Here is an 18,867-nt window from a genome sequence, read left to right on the forward strand (position 1 = left end):
ACTTGCACTTTATTCGTTAAGCATAGAAACAAAATTAAATATACAAATTACTTCATTAGAGTTGCGTTTTTGAAATGAAACTTTTTTAGCGGCACCTATTTCATGAGAAAAATTCCCTGGCAGTAAATGGACTGAATGGTGACGGAAGTGACGTCACTGCTGGCAGAAGAGGCCATCAGCAACGTCCGCTTCCAACACCAGCAGTCATCTGGGAGGAGGGAGGAAAGAGACACAAACACACACGCCGTCGTCTCCGTACCTCCACCGGGAGGGGGGGGGGGGATATAGGGGAGAGAGTGGGGGCTTCTCCAGGCCGGGGGACTCCAACAGACCCTTTCCGGGTCTGCAGCTCCGCGGGGGGGGGGGGAGGGGGGCTGGCACCATCACAGGACACGGAGAATAACACACACACACACACTGACTGACACACATTAAAAAAACGGGACTGTCCCGGCTAAACCGGACAATTTTTCACCCTAGTCAGTGTGTGTGTCAGAGTAATAGTGTGTGTGTAAGTGGGAGAGTATCTGTGTGGGTGTGCGTGTAAGTGAGAGGGGGAGTGTGTGTGCGAGACGAAAAATTTAGGAGGCGGCAAAAAATTACAGGCCTAAGGGCGGCAAAATTGTAAATCCGCCACTGGGTGTATCCGTTCCCTTACTCTGACATTCTAGCTTCCTTTGTGTCCAGGCGCGGAGAGAAGCAGCTACAACCCGACCCAAGGAGCGACAGGAGTGAGAACCCAAGAACAAGACACTAGAGAATATTTGGGAAGGGAATATGGGATACACTTTATTAACTGGGAAAATAAAAAACCCGGAAGGGTGACCAAGCGAAAAATAAAAGAGCAGAGCAATAAAACAAAACAATATATAGGTACAGAAATCAGAAGCTACCTAACAAATTCGAAGAACTCACACATTGAATATTTTGCATTTGCGCATGTGCGTGCGCATGTGCGTGCGCATGTGCGTGCGCACGCGTGCACACACACACACAACAGCATGGGTGCGCAAACTTTTTACATCACGCCCCACTGGTCATCTGTGCAATTAGTATACCTTTTTGTGACGGACCATCAGTTGATGAAGAGGTAGCAATTGTAGCATTTACACCAACCTTTAAAAGCCATTTATCCATTTCCAGGGGGGGAATACAAATTTCTAATAACCGTTATCGAAGCTCGTTAAACAAACTGATCATAAACACAAAACTTTTGCGAGCAAGGCTGTATTCAAGAGACGACTACGACACTTACAGGACAGAATTTTATCCCCATCACTTACAGCGAAACGAAGGCCGATCAGGCACCAACTCAATTTACGATACTACATGTTCGTGCCTGCTAAAGGAAATGAAATAACTTGTTAAATCATTTCGGACATGCCAATCTTTCTAGCAATCTTTGTTGGCAAAGAATCCCAGTAGCATTCTCTGAGTCTAGGCTGGTATTAGAATATTTTGATTTCAAATCTGTGCTCCCCCTTAGAATATGTTGTGCTCCCCCTTAGAATATGTTGTGCTCCCCCATACACGCAACACCCATATTTGCACACCCCAACCTTAGTGTTTCCAAATAATGAACAGTCCTCCCTTCGGTGTAGTCTGTAGTCTGTGATCTGCGCTCCACAGGAGCCCAGATCACCGACAGCCCCTAATTAACGAGCAAAAGGCCGTGATGTTCAACGTACGTCATTGGGCCTAATGGATGGCACTTTGTATAATCTACACTGTACGTCAATAGGCACTGAAAAGGTTAAATATTTCAAGTCTGTTGGTTTTACGTCTTTTTTAAAAGGACTTGGCTCTTACTACTGGGTCAATCCCTGCTTTGAAAGATTCCCAATAACAAGCATCTGAATTAACACGGACATTGGCACTGAACTGATCACTGATCGCTGGTCAAAGTGGCCTAAATAAATCATCTAATTTAAAAACAAATCAACATTAAACATTGGGACAGAGCTCTAGCACCTGCATATGGGAAAGGTTTAAGCAACACTTATGGCAGGTGTGCGCGAACTTTGTACGCTTTGCCCCCTCTGCCCGCCAGCCTCTGTGCTTGCGCCCCCCTTACATAAAATCCGGCGTCAAATGACACGCAAGGTCATGTGGCGTCGAGTGACCCGCGGCGTGACGTGCCGAAGACAAGGTAGGAGACACTGCAGAGGCCTCACGCGATCCTCCCCGCACTTAATTTAAATGCCACGGGGCCTCTGCAGCCGCCTATTCCCGGCTTCCAAAGTCCGCGACGCTCCGTCGCATTGCGGCCGTCGCGCTTACTATAAGCGCACGGGGCGGTGGCAATGTATTTATTTTTGGGCGGCGGCACGTCACCATCGCCCGTCGCGGGCACTATACGCACGGCCTTATAGGGTGAAAAAGTAACGGAGAGGGTTTTTCTCAAATAAATTCCTGGCTGTTTAAAAACAAAAAACAAAATAAAAAGTGGTACTCTGGAATGGATCTAAAAAGAAAAGTTCTGGTACTGTGTAACCCTAATACCATCATATAATTGAATGGCTCCTATTATAGTAAAAATTATTTAACAATGTGATTGACGTCCTGAAACTATACTATAATTATAAATGTATTTCTTGGGAGATTCTGGATGGGAAAGTCTTTGCCAATGAAGTGTTTTATTTAGTTTTCCACCCTGTCCTTATTAGTTAGCCAATAAAGATAAGGGGAGGGAGAGAGGAGGCTTTTCACAAGCAAACTCCTTTGAACACTCAGAGAAGCCAAAGAAAATCATATCCCTCCCAAGTCTTAGCTTATCATACTGAATATATTAAATATAATTTACAAATACTTATATGTCCCATATTTGAGTAAAAAAAAGGAATCAGTCACTCAGATGTCACCACTTGAACATGTCATTGCCATAATTTAGTCCTAGGAAGGGTTGATCCGTTCATGCATAATTACTGTGCATTACCCCAACTTCTCAGCACACTGCACCAAGCCTATTACAGGGCAGAATGTGGGTGGGGCATGAAACCAGAAACAAAGGGCGGGGTGAGTTCCAAGCCTCATTCTCAATCTCTACCCTTATTGGCTGATTGTATTGTTGGAGGATGCTGGGAGTTGTAGTTCTGGTCTGACACAAATGAAACGTTACTGAATGCAGAAGCCTACATGTCCCAGACTTCCATGAGCTCAGCAGATTGTCATTGGGCAGTGCTGCTATCCATTCATATAACGGCTGCACAGAGGAGTGTGACTTACAGGTAGGAGCTGGTTTAATGCTATAATATTTGCGGTAGGAAACTTTGCAAATGATGTATATTGCTGATAGTTAAACATGTGCAATAGGGACAAAGCGTTGGAAGCATCAGATGGAGTGGGGAGACATGCAGGGTGGGGAGGGGGATGCGAGATGAAGATATTAGGCTTTTACAGTGTTATTTTTCCTATCCCTGTACGGTTTCCTAGTGCTGGTCCTAAATAATTGTGAATTATATCATTGAATTCACCCATACCAGCAGGTACTCGCATCCACTATTCTATTATTATGCTACTATTAGTAACTTATATTATTAGAAATTATATTCTCACTGCATCTGCTCATATCTATCTTAAAACAACAAACCGGCAATTTATTTATTTTTTTACATATTTATTTTTCTTACCTAATTTGAAACGGGGTCCCCCGATCCACAACACTCCAAACTCGGGACCCTCTGGTTCCTGAGATGTTTGTTTGAATTTAGAATTCCCTTACAAAAATTCTTTCCCAGGTGAGATATATATCAGGGATGGCCAACTCCTGTCCTCTAGGCTTAGCTATTAAAGATATCCCTGCTTCAGCACAGGCTGCTCAATAAGTGGCTCAGCTGGTGACTTCTACATGAAATTGTACGAGAACAGAGATAACAAAAGGCATAATCCATCAGAGGACAAGTGAGAAGAAACCTATAATGATGTACCATACATTCTTCCAGAAGAAGTGACAAAAACAATCAAATCTATGAAGCGTAGGAAGGCTCCTGGGAAATATGTAATTACAACTGAAATCTTGAAAGAAGCTGGGGAAGTAGTAGGGAAAATCCTTGAAAAACTCTTTACATGCTGCTTGAAAAACAGAACAATGGAGCAATGCCATAGTTACCCTAATCCACAAGAAAGGAGACAAACAAGACCTCAAGAACTATTGACCAGTCTACTTCCAATAAATTCTAAGATTTTTAAAAAGATAGCCTAATTGGTTGCAACAGACCCTGGACTTCGCCCAACCTAGAGAACAGACGGGATTTCACAGTCGATACAACACAGTGGACCACATCCAAGTCATAGAAGAAGTGATTTCCCGAAGTAATGAATATGATCTACCACTCGGTTTAGGAGTTGTAAATTACGAAAAAGCTTTTGATTCCATCTGCACCACGTCGGTCCTGGATGTATTAAGAAGACAAATTGTTGAAGACGCATTACATTGATAATATAAAGAATTTTGACAAAAGCCACTTCAAACATTAGATTACATGAAGATACAAGCAAGACAAGGATCAATAAGGGGGTGCGACAGGGAGACACCATGTCACCAAAGCTTTTCACTGCAACACTTCAATTGTTGAAGACATTAAATTTGAAAGAAAAAGGAATCAAAATCAACAGTGAATATTTGAGTCACTTACGATTTGCAGATTACATTATTTTTGCCAGACGTTCACAAGACCTCCAGGAACAAATTTGGCCTCCATATTAATCTCAGCAAAACCAAAGTGATGTTCAACAATTGTGTCCAGTCTGTAAAGATCAAAATAAATGGAATAGAACTAGAAGAAGTCGAAGACTTATCTTGTCCGACAAGTAATGTACATGGGAACCTTTTCAATTAAAGGAATAGGAGAATGAAGATGGGATGGAGGCATTTGGAAAAAACAAGACAATATTTCAAGGGAACTTTTCACTGTGCCTCGATCGAAGTTTTTGACCCGTGTATTCTGCCCATGCTCACGTATGGATGTGACACTTGGACCCTAAATGTGAAGATAATTCAGAAGCTTTAGACAATGCAGTGAAGTATGGAGAGATGTGTACTGGGTATTACCCAAAGAGATAGGAAAAAGATGTATGGGTTTGAAAACAAACAAAAGACTGTGACATGATCACAGGGGTGAAGAAATTAAAATGGCAGGCGAGACATATCGCAATAGGAGATGACCATCGTTGGACAAAGATGTTGTAAAGATGTTGGATTCCATGAGAGATTAGAAGATGTCGACCAAGAGAGTCATCAGAGAATGAAATCAGAAAAAGCGTGGAGAAGAGCGGCTTGGTGTGTGTGTGTGTGTGTGTGTAATATATAATATATATATATATATATATATATATATAGAATCCAATGCACAGCCGGCACACCATATGCAAGTAAATAAGTTTTGGTGCTTATCCCATAAAGCAATAACAGACCATACGATACCGGTTGCAACACGACATCAAGGGACAGCACGCAGGTAAGTAAATCAAAAATGTTCTATATTTGATAGAAGACACAAAAACCAAATCATTTTTGATTTACTTACCTGCGTGCTGTCCCTTGATGTCGTGTTGCAACCGGTATCGTATGGTCTATATATATATATATATATATATATATATTATATATATATTTTTTTTTTTTAAGAGATTTGTCACTTCTGGTCTTGTGTGCCTAAATTAATTTAACACATTATGGAGTGATTATAACTATTAGTGGACTTGAAGTATATTATATACCAGGGGAGTGCAATCTTTTTTTCCTGCGCCCCCTGACGGTAGTTCCCCTCTCTCCGCGCCACCCTCCCTCTTACCTTGCCTCTGGCGTCTGCATCATGACGTCACGTTGGCATGGCAACGTGATGTCACATGACCGTTGCCATGGTGCCGCGTCTCCAGAAGCAAGGTAAGTGCAGTTTACAGAGAACTTCACCACTTCCCCGGCACTTAATTTAAGTGACTTTGGGAAGCGCGCGGGGCCTCTGTAAAACCCACGCCCCCAGTTTGCACACCACTTGTATATTCCATACAAATTAGCCACATACTGTAGCTAATTTGCTCAGCGCTTGATGTCTGTAACAGTTTATGCCTTTAGGAGACGGTATCTGCCACAATAATGGGGATCGATACTTTTTATGGTTTCTTTTTATGTTTCTCATGTTTGAAGTATAATTATGCAGCTTATACTTTTCTGTGTTTGATTGTTTTGTTAAAAGTCCATGTAAGGGCCAAACGATTTGATTAATTGATATATAAACTACCTTATTTGTATATATCTACTGATAGTGCTTGTTGGGGTGAACACTTTCCAACTTATATATATTAATATATTTTAACATTTCAGCTACTCTGAAAAATGATTTGCTATTTGTGTTTTATTCATAACCTTGATGTATTTGAAAGTCTAATATCAAATCCACTCTTCTTTTGATAGAAACATAAAACCTTAAGTATGTGGTGAGAAACTTCTGTAATCCTCAATCTCTACCTGAAGCATCTGAATAACTTAATGATGAGGAATCATAAGAACATGAGCATGGATAAGATAATTGGTGAGATATTGAAACAAGCCGTCGGTATCATACACTTTCTGACTGGAGAGGTGAGGTCCACTGAACAATGCCATAATAACACTGCTCATTCTAGAATGTACATTGTTACATCAAGGGATTATATGCAAGACTTTGGTCTTAGTTCTTAGGAAAGCTAGAAGGGATCATGCACTGGAGGTTGGGAGGCTCAGGGAAATTGTGAGGAAGTACTTCTTCATGGAAAAGGTTGTGGATTCATTGAATAGTCTCAGAGGTAGTAGAAGCTAATATAATAATAAGGGAATTAAATGTTTGGGATAGATATGAGAAACAAAAATATAAAGACAAGGATCAAAGTAGGTTTGATGTACAACATATAGGAACCATTCTGCTAATTTTCCTATCTGCTGTGAAATTCCATGTAAAGTATAGAGGCAAGAGTAGGACCTGATTGGGCACAAGGGGAGAATGAGAGACCAGTATGGGCAGAGATGGATGTGACTGGGGAGAGCACAGATCATAGAAATATGTGTCTGTGTAGAGGGAGAGCACATGGTTAGAGAGTTAAAGTGATTGAGAAGTTATAGAATGCATGGTCTGGGGGCGATATCATTGGGCAGAAGATACATGGTTGATTGCAAGTTTTAGTTGGTATGTGTATATTTTGCATTGCGAGTTTAATGGTGCTAGAAGAGAACTTACATTTATGCATCTTTTTATTAAAAAAGCTATTACGCATCAGTCAAAGCTTGTGAGCACCAGAACTGTCCTCCTATTGAAGGATGATCTTTGCATTGCTACCTCTCTCAATATGTAGGAATATTATTTTGTGAAGAAACAACACAAGCATGTCCCTCACACAACCCCTCTCTGTGTGTCAGAAGACTTCTGCAATATCCAGAGTCTCATCCTGGATTGTCCAACTAATTTGATGAATGAGAAGATCATGGAACATGCCACCAAGATCATTCATCTATTGACTGGAGAGGTGAGATTATACCAATTTTATGCCAATGTGGAGACCTTTACTGAATTAGGCACCTGTAATGAAAATGTATGTGATTTGTGCAGAAGGGTTCTGGGTGCGGTGTGAAGGATACAGAAGGGGACACGTCTGTTGAAGTGGGTAATGAGTTGGTGAGAGAAAAGCATAGAACTATACAGTAGGGCAGTTAGCCGGATATGACCCAGAACAAGGAGGACAGAGAAATAAGAGCATGCACCCAATGAAACATGGATTTTAGCAGAACATGCTGAACTCTACTAGAAGATGTCTGGGAGAGTGGGTATCAAAGCCAGTGGTGATTGTCACTGTGACATATTAAAATGGAAAAAAAAAAGCACTCGCAATTCCAGCTGATTGTTCCTGCCACGGGTGCACGTCAATCCAAAATCTGTTTGGAGCAATATGATATAAAAATTCCAAAGCTGCAGTGGTATTGAATCTTGTGTAAAACAAATATTTGAAGAGGACCTGCTTTAAATACATTTTCACACCCATTTCAAGATCAGCGTTTTTTTGTATCGTGGAGGTGACGAGACCAGAATAAAGAATATTGTAGAGCATGCACTTCATATAGTACTCACTATACCAGAACAACAAATTGTGGTGCACCAAATGCTGACGAGTCTGATCCTGTAGTCGATCCCATGTTAGAACCGGTTTAAAAATAGAATTGCCGCGGGCACTTCAGTAATTGAAAAATGTTTTTATGTATTGAATAAACCTGCTGATTCTACGCGTTTCGGTCCCAGCTGGGACCGTCGTCAGGCCTTGCCTTGCCCTGACTGTGATCCCAGCTGGGAGCGAAACGCTTATGAATAACATGTTTATTCAATAAATAACTTATTCATATTTTTTGGTAGAATTACATTTGGTAACGTGACCAGGATATTCTCCAAAGCTTCCACCCCATATGTGGGATAGAAAATAAGGTTTTTCAAGAGGCAGCTCCTCCCAATATGACCTGTTTTCAAGGTTAACCCCACAAGATGCATTTGGCAAAATAGATTAACCAACATTCATTTTTTTTCCCCGATTTTGTTAATTTGTATTTAAATGTCCCAGATAGTACAGTAGATGTACAACTCCTGCTGTTTGTTTTCACTTACTCCAATAGGCAGCACAGAGATGTTTTCCACTTATAAGGTTGTTCGCGGTTAATGGTGCAGGATCGGTTTCCTGCAAGCTTTCTGGATTTTTAAGATTTTGTGATACAAATGATAAATAATACATAATAAATGGCTAAATAATACAGTGCGTGCTTCTACCTGAAGCACTCTTTAAGGGTGATGGAAAAATAGGCCCCCAGGAAAAATACAATCTGTTACAATAAGCATTCAATTGCAACTAAAGGCAACACCATGTATTAGAGTTAGAACCTTCACACTAACTTGGATAAAATAAAAATGTAACCCACAATTGTACATAGAACAGTGGTTGTCAACCTTTTTTTTTTTGGTTAAGGAACCCTACAATTATGTTGTGAAATGTGGTAGAAGTCTGATGAAACTGGCATTACTCCAATTTGGCATAAAGGTGATTTTCACGAAGACGAGACAAGACCATTTTAGTGTGTTTGATATGTTCAGAAAGAGATTTAGGAAAGATTAGAATATCATCAAGATAGACAATAACAAAAAGGTTCAGGAGGTCCCGAAAAATCTCGTTAACAAATTCTTGAAAAACGGCCGGGGCATTACACAGCCCAAAGGGCATGACTAAATAATCGTAATGGCCGTCTCTGGCATTAAAGACCGTCTTCCACTCATATCCCTGTCTTATCCGTACTAGATTATAAGCACCACGCAAATCTAATTTTGAAAAGATGGTGGCTCCTTGGAGGCGATCAAAAAGCTCGGAGATAAGGGGAAGCGGGTAGCGGTTCTTTTAGGTGATCCTGTTTAACCCCCTATAGTCTATGCAAGGGCGAAGAGAACCATCCTTTTTTGTTAACGAAGAAAAACCCTGCTCCGGCTGCGAATGAGGAATTGCGGATGAAACCTTTTCTTTAAATTCTCTTGAATATACTCCGACATGGCTTTAGTTTCAGGTAGAGACAGGGGATAAGATTTACCTCTGGGTAAGACAGAAGAGATCAATAGGGCAGTTGAAAGGGCGATGAGGGAAGAAATTCAGATCGTACCTTATCAAACACATCCTTGAATTCAGTATAGACTTTGGGTAGAACACTTTTATCCTCCTTGGTAGTAATTAGGCTGCAGATCTGTTGAGTAGCGTTCAAGCAAGTCTTGATGCAACGGGGACGCCATTGGATGTGTTCTTGATCAGTCTAATCAAGTTGCGGATTATGTTGCTGTAACCATGGCAGTCCTAGAATTACCTTAACAGATGGAGTATGTATGACATCCAGGGAAATCTCCTCTTGATGGCTATCTGTAGTAAGAAGGGAAAATTCGCCAGTTTCCAGAGAGATGAAGGCCGGTTGAAGGGGGCGTCCGTCTATGGCTTCCAATCCGACAGGCACGGCTTTACGAATGAGAGGAATGTTATGCTTGAGAGCAAAGCTATGGTCAATAAAGTTGCCCCCAGAACCTGAATCAATAAAGGCAGAGGTAGTGACCTGGAAGTTATGCTGCCCCTTTGAGGGAGATGGGAAGCATGATCCGAGTAGGACGGATTTCCGGGAGAGTCGAGGAAGGAGAGATAGTGCTCAACGAGATTCCCCGGTACCTCATTGAGAGCTGGCGTTTCCCGGTTTGAGCGGGCAGGAAAGGACTTGATGGTCGGAGTGACCACAATAGTGACAAGTCCATTGGTACGTCTGCGATGCCTCTCCGAGAAGGATACCCGGTGGTTTCCCAGCTGCATGGGTTCCAGATCATCTAGAGGCGGCGGATCTGTAGGGGAAAAATGAAACGCCAGTGATCTGGCCGGAGGCGGCCGAGGGTTAGAACGTTCTGCCTTCCTCCCCTGAAGGTGCTGGTCCACTCTAATGCAGATAGCAATAAGTACCTCCAGGTCAGCAAGGCGTTATTGAGCAGCAAGTTCATCCTTGAGTCAGATAAACCTTGCCAAAAGGCGGCTGACAGCTACTCATTATTCCAGCCTGTTTCAGCTTCTATGGTACGAAATTCCAGGGCGTAACGAGCAACTGGGCGCAGACCCTGGGAAAGGTGAAAAAGAGAAGATGCAGCAGTCACATTAAGGCCAGGAGTATCAAAGACACGTCTGAATTCCATAGTGAAGTGGTCGAGATTCTGTGTCAGTTCCAGTCTCCGTTCCCGGATGGGGGAGGCCCATGCCAGAGCGTCTCCGGAAAGTAGAGCGATTATGTATGCCACCTTGGATCTTGCAGAGAGAAAGTGAGAAGGGGCTAACTCGAATTGGATAGCACATTGGTTAAGGAAACACCGACACTCATGAGGATTACCAGAGTAGTGATTAGGAGTAGGCAGATGGGGTTCAGCAGAAGGATGTGTGTCTTGTGACAAAAAAGGGGTTGCGGGTCTCAGAGTTTTGCAAGGTAAGGGCCCCAAATTATTGCGCAAGGGAAGCACATGGGTCTCAAGTTAGGAGCATCTGTCCACAACTGAGGACAGGGCCCCGACCCACCTTAGTGGGGTCCACGTTTGTGGGGCTGAGTATACTGTAACGCCGTGCTCACCACAAAAAAGGCGGGACCACAAGGCGGGAAACCTGTACTGAGGTGGGACCCCTCTACTGCCACCCACAGTCACGGGGGCACGTCTGGAGTGCAGATGGTCAGGCAGCTGGGTCAGGATTGGAGAGAGTAGAATGGTGAGGTACTTGCTGAGGCCTGAGGTAGGAGCCGGTTGAATGGTCAGTGTCAGTTTAGCTGTGGTCAGGGGTCGAAGCTAGTAGGAGCGTAGAGGTCCGTTAACCGTCGTCGGGATTGGAGAGATGCGGAAGGTCAGAGGCAAGCCGAGTCGGTAAGCCAGAAGTGCGGAGTCCAAAGTGAAGCCGGGTCTGTACACAGGAGATCAATCTGAAAGAAGGCAACTGAGACGAGGCAAGGGAGGACAAGGAACCAGGAAGTGGGAGAACAGCGCTAACTGGAACTATGCTCAGCCAAAGTGCAAGTGGCATCGCTGAGCATATATGAGGGGGGCGGAGCGGAGGCGCGGCCTCCAGAGGCACTGATAAGGAGACGAGTGTTGACACGCAGCTTGGGAGCGGCGCACACGCATCACGTGTGCGAGCCGCGCAACGTTGACGCGCGTCGCAAGCGGGGGGCGAAGCCAGACCCTGCAACGTCAGAAAAGCTCCTGCGAGAGCGCGCCGTAGGGATGGCGTGGTTGCGCGAGACATCAGGTAAGGAATGCGCCGCGGGGGACGCGTTCCCCGATTCCTTACCGCAGATACCCAACAGGTGTCTGCTCTAAAGATGCCTCCTGTAGATATTGATTATGGCCATCAGTCTCTCCCGTCTCTGGGTATCTTAATTACCAGACATACATTGCCGAGTTCAAATCACTGTTTGTAAACACTAATAAATAAAACCTTTATAAACACCTTGCAGGCGTTTCCCACTCTTTCTTCCTAGGATCTCAAAGGGGCAGTTTCTTCTACCTGTTTACATTTTTTTTAATTTGTTACATCAGTAGACTTCAAAGAACCTTTATCTGAGAAGATTAGGATTAGATGCTTTTTGTGTTAACTACAGTAGAACACTTTTTACAGTCTGCCTGGAAAACTGCCCTGTGCTGCCTGGTAGAGGAGTAAGGCTCGTAATATACTGTGTGCGGCCGACCGCGCGCTCGCCTGTGCGAACGCGCCGCACACTTTTTGTGTGTATGCTGTGAGCGAGTGAGAGAGTGTGTGTGTGTGTGTGTGTGTGTGTGTTATAAATACGTTTGAAATAAATAAATTAAAATTTAAAAAAATACGTTAATAAATTATTTATTCATTGTACATACATGGAATATACACACATATACCTACATTTCTGCGGCGGTAGCGGCGCAAATTAATTATTTTCCTCATCTTCCCCCCTGTTGGCTGGTTCCACGCGGTCCTATTATAGAATGGCTGACTATCCTCAGCCAACTATAAATGCCGCGCGCACGCACGGTGCAGCAAGCGCACACACTATAGAACAGCCCTAAGTGAGCATATAAGCTGTAATGTGAACACTCCAGTGCAGGCTGTGGGCCTTTAAAAAAAAATCTATAAATCTAATTCAAAACAGCTAGGAAAAAGTAAACAAAACAATATTGGGGATCTGCTTTAAAGGGGCATCACATGGAGCTCACTTTAACAAGAGGTCATAATAGGGGAAGGGAGACTGTATAAGCACTGATTTCTGTGTCTGGATAACAAAAGTGCTCTGGGTTTCAGGTGTCTATTAGGTTTGATGAAGTTGCAGTCTATTTCTCCAAGGAGGAATGGGAGTATTTGGAAGGACACAATAAATTGTACAAGGATGTGATGGAGCATCACCAGACACTCAACTCAATGGGTAAGTGAAGACTGCATCTAATTGTGTGTGTGTAATTGTATGTGTATAAAAATATCACTTGTGAGCACATTCACATGTCTTAGACAGGTCTGCAACTCTGCTTTTCGCCATTATCACCTAGCATACAGTGCTTCCACTGCTGCAAGGGATTCTGGGAAATGACATGCAAATGAGCACTTTCCAAGTTGGCAGGTCAGTTTCATTTTGCCAGGTTACGACAGATCCAATGTGATCATTCTTCCTGTAATTATACAGGTTAATAAGAATTTTAACCCAGAGAGTGTTAGGACCTGCTACGGTCATGCCTTGAAAGTGGCAGCAGGCTTAAGACTCTTTGGCTAAAGGGTTAAACTAAATGACCCTTTTTTCAAGAGAATATGTAGGTATTGCACTGTGTATTTTTGTCACATTGGAAGTAGCTTTGGGCATCTTTGTCTGTTTTTTGTTGTATACATTTAGCCACGCCCACTAGCACTTCTTTTGACACTTATATACATATATATGTATTATGAATTATGTGATAATGTGTGGGGTTTCTCAGAGCTTGTTGGGTATCTGCGTGTTTATCTCCTGGGTACCACATTCACCCCGGTCACAGACCATGCTCCTCTAAAGTGGCTTCCTAGAATGAAGGACACAAACCCGAGTCACGCGCTGGTACCTCTCCCTTCAACCCTTCTCCTTCGGGTACAATATAGGGCTGGGAAGTTACACGCTAATGCAGATTTTTTTGTCCCGGGAAGGGGGGGTTATTTCAAAAAGTGAGTGTGCGAGGTCAACACTTTGAGGGGAGGTATGTGAGGGAGTATACAAGAGGTTAAACTCTCTCACTTTAGCAGACCAAAAGAACCACACCCTGGCTGGCAGGTCTGCTAGCTGATTGGAAAGGGGAGGTTTAAAAGGAAGACAGCAGATTTCTGTGCAACTACAACCTGCGTCCCTGGTAATGAAAAGAAAGCACTTTTTATTGCATGAAAGTGGAGTGTAAGCTCTTCTCTGACCATACCGACAAGGCCGCTCCGTCACAATAATATATAAAACAAAGTGTGCGTGTTCCGAGCACGCGCATTTTAAGTGAAACTTCTTTGTCTTTTGTCACTGTTTTGTCGTAGAAATTGTATTTGTGATGGTGATGTTTTTAATTCAAAACACAATTTCAGTGACAAAACGCAAAGAAGTTTGACTTAGAACGCGTGTTTTAGCTATTTGCACTTCTATATTTATAGTAACTGTGAATTGTGTGTGTGTGCACGTGTGCGCCTCTCTGTGTGTGTATGTCAGTCAGTTTATGTGTTTGTGAGTCTGTGTGTGTGTTTTGTGTGTGTCAGTCAGTGTCTTTCCTCTCCCTCCCCCGATGTCAGGAGTTAAGGATCTACTGTACATCCCTCATATCGGAAACTGTGAAATTCGCAGTACATTGCCGGAGTGACCTTACCATCTTTACCATTCACACAAGTCACACAGACTAGTGGACTCGGTCTCCCATTCACTTATACAAACATCAATTCAGAGACTCTGTTAACCCTCAAGGTTCTGACTTACCTCTCCTATTAAGGAACACAGCATCCACTGATATCCACTTTTTTACTATTTCATCTCTGTTTTATATTATGTCATTTATTGTTAGCGGTTATAGGTTGTCTGATTTTTATTAAATACATATTAATTTTTACGCACATTAGTGTGCGCTCATCAATCTCTTGTTCTACAATATATATATATATATTGTTATTATTTTTTGAAGGGAGGATAGAGGGAAGGGTTTCAAGCAAAAACATAATTTGTCAATAAAAATAAGAAATCTGAAAACCTTTACTCATTAAATGTTCATTTACCGTAGGTGGATTCATCAGTAGAAGTAAGCCAGATGGTGCCCACACTCACCAGATCACACAATTGAAGAAGACAGAATATATATCACCCGATAAGGAGGAGGAAATCTCACACTCTGTGATAAGCTGCAGGGACGTTCAGGCAAAGAAATACACGTGCAGTGAATGCGGAGATTGTTTTAATGAAAAATCACTGTTGATTGTTCATCAAACGACTCACACAGGACAGAAACACAGCACCAGCGTCAAGTGTGGAAGAAGCTTTATCTCCATTAGACATCAAGGAGTTCAAACAGGAGAAGATTTGTGTAGTTACCCTGGACGTAGGAAGCACATTCCATACGGCTCAAAGCAAATTACGGGAAGAAGGGTCAAGACAGCAGCAAAATCACATACATGTAAAGAATGCGGAAAGAGTTTTACTCGGAATACAAATCTTATTTTGCACAAGAGAACACACACAGGGGAAAGACCCTTTATCTGCAAAGTGTGTGGGAAAAGCTTTATTAGTGGGCCTCATTTGGGCATACACCAGAGAGTCCACACAGGAGAGCGTCCATATGTCTGCAATGAATGTGGGAAAAAGTTTATTAGCAGTTCAAATCTTATTAAACACCAGAGAGTTCATACAGGAAAGAAGGAGCATCGCTGCACAGAGTGTGGGAAATGCTTTGGTCATAGCAATCATCTTGTTAGTCACCAGAAGGTACATACAAGGGAGAGTTCGTATCGCTGCACGGATTGTGGGAAATGCTTTGGTAGTAGGTCACGTTTTGCTAGACACCAGAGAGTTCATACAGGAGAGAAGCCTTATCAATGCACGGAGTGTGGGAAATGCTTTGCGTATAAGTCACATTTTGCTAGACACCAGAAGGTACATACAGGGGAGAAGCCTTTTACCTGTACAGAATGCGGGAAATCCTTCTCTCGAAGCTCACATTTGGTTAAACACCAGACCATTCACACGAGAAGACCAGCAAATAAGCCTGAATGAGTTTTAGGACATGTCAGATGCATGATTTAGTCATGGTGGCTAATGAACGTGACAAAACCTTTATCTTTAATTGGGATTTCTCTCATTTGTTCCAAGATCACATAGTCTTCTAGACTGGCCCAAAAATATAGCTTCAAGATGGCCTGAAATTATAGTTCCAAGATGTTAAAAATAATCTACTCTAGTGGGGCAAACATTTTTTTTATCTTAAACAAAGATCAGGAGATCCTATTTTGCTTGTTCGAAGCCAGGAGATGTCCGTGTTTAATCTGAGATGCCATTTATGAATCTGGAAGACTAAAGTGAATTAAGATTAGCTACTAATTGCTTTGGCTCCCGATTCCTCTTGAACAGCACACATCATACATTCCCTCACAGCTGCTGTTTAAAACGGTGACACAGATGAGGAATTACCTTATTTTACATATTCTTTTGATTCAACGAGTGCTCGTGTAAAGATTGAAGATTGATCCTCAGCACTCAAAGCCGACTTGGATATTTCAGCACATTAGATTGTCGTTTTACAACAGAAAATCTGTCTTGTGTAGCCTCCCATTAAACTGTAGATGCCCAGATTCTCTGCATGAACATTTAAAGGTGCGATTCTATGTCACCAACCTAAAAGCAAGATTTTGTAACGTGCTGCCTTTAACAAATGTACCTGTGCTAAAAGCAAAGATTTTGCCTTTAGTTTCACTAGAAATAAATGACACATTCCATTTCTTAGGAACCTCTGAATGAAGGGGGTTTTTCATTCAAGTTTTCTTGTTGTCTTTTTTAATTTTTAGCCTTGTACTAACCTGTTCTGTTTGTATCACCCCTAATGTTTATTGGCTCTCTGATTAGAACACATTGACTCTCCCTGTAACCGCACTTAGACTGGCATGGGAGATTCAACTAATCTCCCGACTCTATGAAGACTTCAGGAGTCTCTCCCGGCCATCCAGAGACGTATGGGAGATTTAAACCTAACCCTTTTCTGTGCCCTAATGACAGCACTATGTAAGGGTCTGGCTGCACCAACAGAAAGGGAGCCCCCTTCACTTTAGTGTCCGACATCCCGGGGGGCCTCGCCATGTCATGTGATCACATGACACAGAAGTGCTGGAGATCCGGTGGCCCTCTGATGCTGCCGGACCCCTGCCACTGTAAAATTTTAGTGGCCACTTGATGACAGAGCCCACCAGATATTCCCCAGGTATCTACTGGGTGACACTAGGTGACACTACGACTGAATGCATGGCTTCTAATGGGATTTTCTTTTCTTTCATGAAATCCTGTCTTTGCAGCAGTTAGACACTGATAAATCGTTGATAAACTGATAAATGTGTTGAGTTATGTCTCATTTTACAGTGTACCAGAATTGCAGACCTGTCAACACATGGTTTCAACATGCGACATCTGGAAATATTTGGACTCAACCCCCTTCTTAGTGTCTCCCAGTCAAGTGTTGAACTCGCAAAGCGGGCCGTAGGAATAGTGCAGGGTCAGAATGGGCCTTAGTTACATAGTAGATGAGGTTGAAAAAAGACATACGGCCATCAAGTTCAACCTATGCTAAATGTAAACGACAGATACTTTATCCTATATTTGTACTGCAAGTATATTGATCCAGAGGAAGGCAAACACAAAACCCCAGTGAACTATAATCAAATGATCTGCGTTTAATGACTGTGTGCTGATGAATAGTCCCGCACTCCTCCCCTGTGCTTACTGATAGTTCCGTGAGCAAGAAGACTGTGCTAGTATTATGCAGCTGAATGGTTGGGGAGATTGTGTGTTGACTATCTAAACCCTTCACCATATATTTAACTCCTGTTACATTAACACACATTTGTAGATTAACAGTTGTAAACCTGCTAAAAAGATACCAAAAAAAATAAATTCTTATTTCAAACTTTATTAGATTTTTACATTTGACATCTTACAGAATATGTGAAACAATATTCATAGATATCTAAATACATGCAAACAACATCATATTTCTTTGCTCCTAGAGGACAATAAAAGAGAATTTTTTCTTCAAGCTCAGTCTGTTGTCTATGACTCATTTATCGAAAGCCTGAGTTACCCGTGTTAGGGGTACGTGTATTGTAAAACAAAACAAGATACATTTTTAATGAATAATCATTGCCTTATTTATCTGTAGAAAAGTGGTTTGAATTGAATAGGTGACACAAGCCCCTTCTGTCCCTGTGTTACCCAGCACTGCATGAAGTGCAGACTCAACCGTGCACACATCCCTTTAGTCTGAGTAACGTAGTGAGAGGAAGGATGGGATTAATGTGTCATAGGTCCCGTGGTCGTGGCAGTCAGGACTATCACAGTTTAATGAATAACCCCCCATGGGTCACAGGTCTCTTGTAAGCTACCACAATTTTGGAACGCAAAACCTTGTGATGTGCTTGTTTTGTACATGTTTGTGTATAATATATAATGTATTTATATACATTTTCCCATGAATACTGTAAACACAATACAGTTCAACAGTTCAAGTCCACATATCACTAGGGTTGTCAGAACACTCATGCACCCAAACTGATCATATAAATCATATCAGTGCAGGTGTCCATATAGAGGTTCAGTGAGGTAGCACAGTAGCTATTACAGTATATGTGGTTGAATTGGTTACGGGCACTCTCTTGAGTATGCCTTCTTGGAATCAGATAGAATCAACAGAACACTCATGTATCCACAATATACTCTTAAAAAGGCTAGATTTGCTCGAAATGCGTCAGAGCTTTTTTTGCAGATACATGGTACCAGAAATATTCTCCAGGCATCCTCCCACTCGAACATAGGCCCAATAACATGGTCTGATCATGCCCCTGTCGAACTGACCCTCTCTCTGCCCTTCGTTAAAAGCTATACATACAAATGGAAGCTAAATGATTCCCTCCTTAACGACCCTGAGATAGCACAGACAATAAAAACAAAAACTTTCTATTTTTTTTTTAAAAATAAATAAAGGATCTTCTCAGCCCCATCAATGCTGTGGGAAGCCCACAAAGCCTCTATCAGAGGGGATCCTATTTCCATAGCTTCCCATAAGAAAAGAACGGAACTTAAACTACAAAAAGAGCTCACAG

At 42.3% G+C, this 18,867-nt stretch overlaps 1 protein-coding gene across 3 annotated transcripts; it reads left to right on the top strand.

The window, feature by feature from the left end:
- The first annotated feature begins 3,138 nt into the window (after positions 1-3,138).
- Positions 3,139-17,809, top strand: LOC142498861 (gastrula zinc finger protein XlCGF66.1-like). 3 transcript variants are annotated; one of them, XM_075607466.1, is made up of 5 exons: positions 3,139-3,227; positions 6,413-6,580; positions 7,327-7,497; positions 12,832-12,952; positions 14,793-17,809. In XM_075607466.1, exons 2-5 carry the CDS (start codon positions 6,488-6,490, stop codon positions 15,776-15,778), a joined length of 1,371 nt encoding a protein of 456 aa, XP_075463581.1. In that variant the 5' UTR covers positions 3,139-3,227; positions 6,413-6,487; the 3' UTR covers positions 15,779-17,809. The 3 variants fall into 3 exon arrangements, with proteins under 3 accessions (XP_075463581.1, XP_075463583.1, XP_075463582.1); XM_075607468.1 differs by having other exon boundaries at positions 6,413-6,530; XM_075607467.1 differs by lacking the exon at positions 3,139-3,227 and adding an exon at positions 3,611-5,278.
- The last annotated feature ends 1,058 nt before the right edge of the window (positions 17,810-18,867 follow it).

This window comes from Ascaphus truei, chromosome 7, assembly GCF_040206685.1.
Source record: "Ascaphus truei isolate aAscTru1 chromosome 7, aAscTru1.hap1, whole genome shotgun sequence".
Classification (NCBI taxonomy): domain Eukaryota; kingdom Metazoa; phylum Chordata; class Amphibia; order Anura; family Ascaphidae; genus Ascaphus; species Ascaphus truei.

Bases quoted from the DNA above. Each gene is read 5' to 3' on its own strand.
- LOC142498861 (XM_075607466.1), top strand. From the start codon at position 6,488: ATGATGAGGAATCATAAGAACATGAGCATGGATAAGATAATTGGTGAG. The intron at 6,581-7,326 runs GTGAGGTCCACT...CTCAATATGTAG, and splicing joins TACACTTTCTGACTGGAGAG to GAATATTATTTTGTGAAGAA. The intron at 7,498-12,831 runs GTGAGATTATAC...TCTGGGTTTCAG, and splicing joins TTCATCTATTGACTGGAGAG to GTGTCTATTAGGTTTGATGA.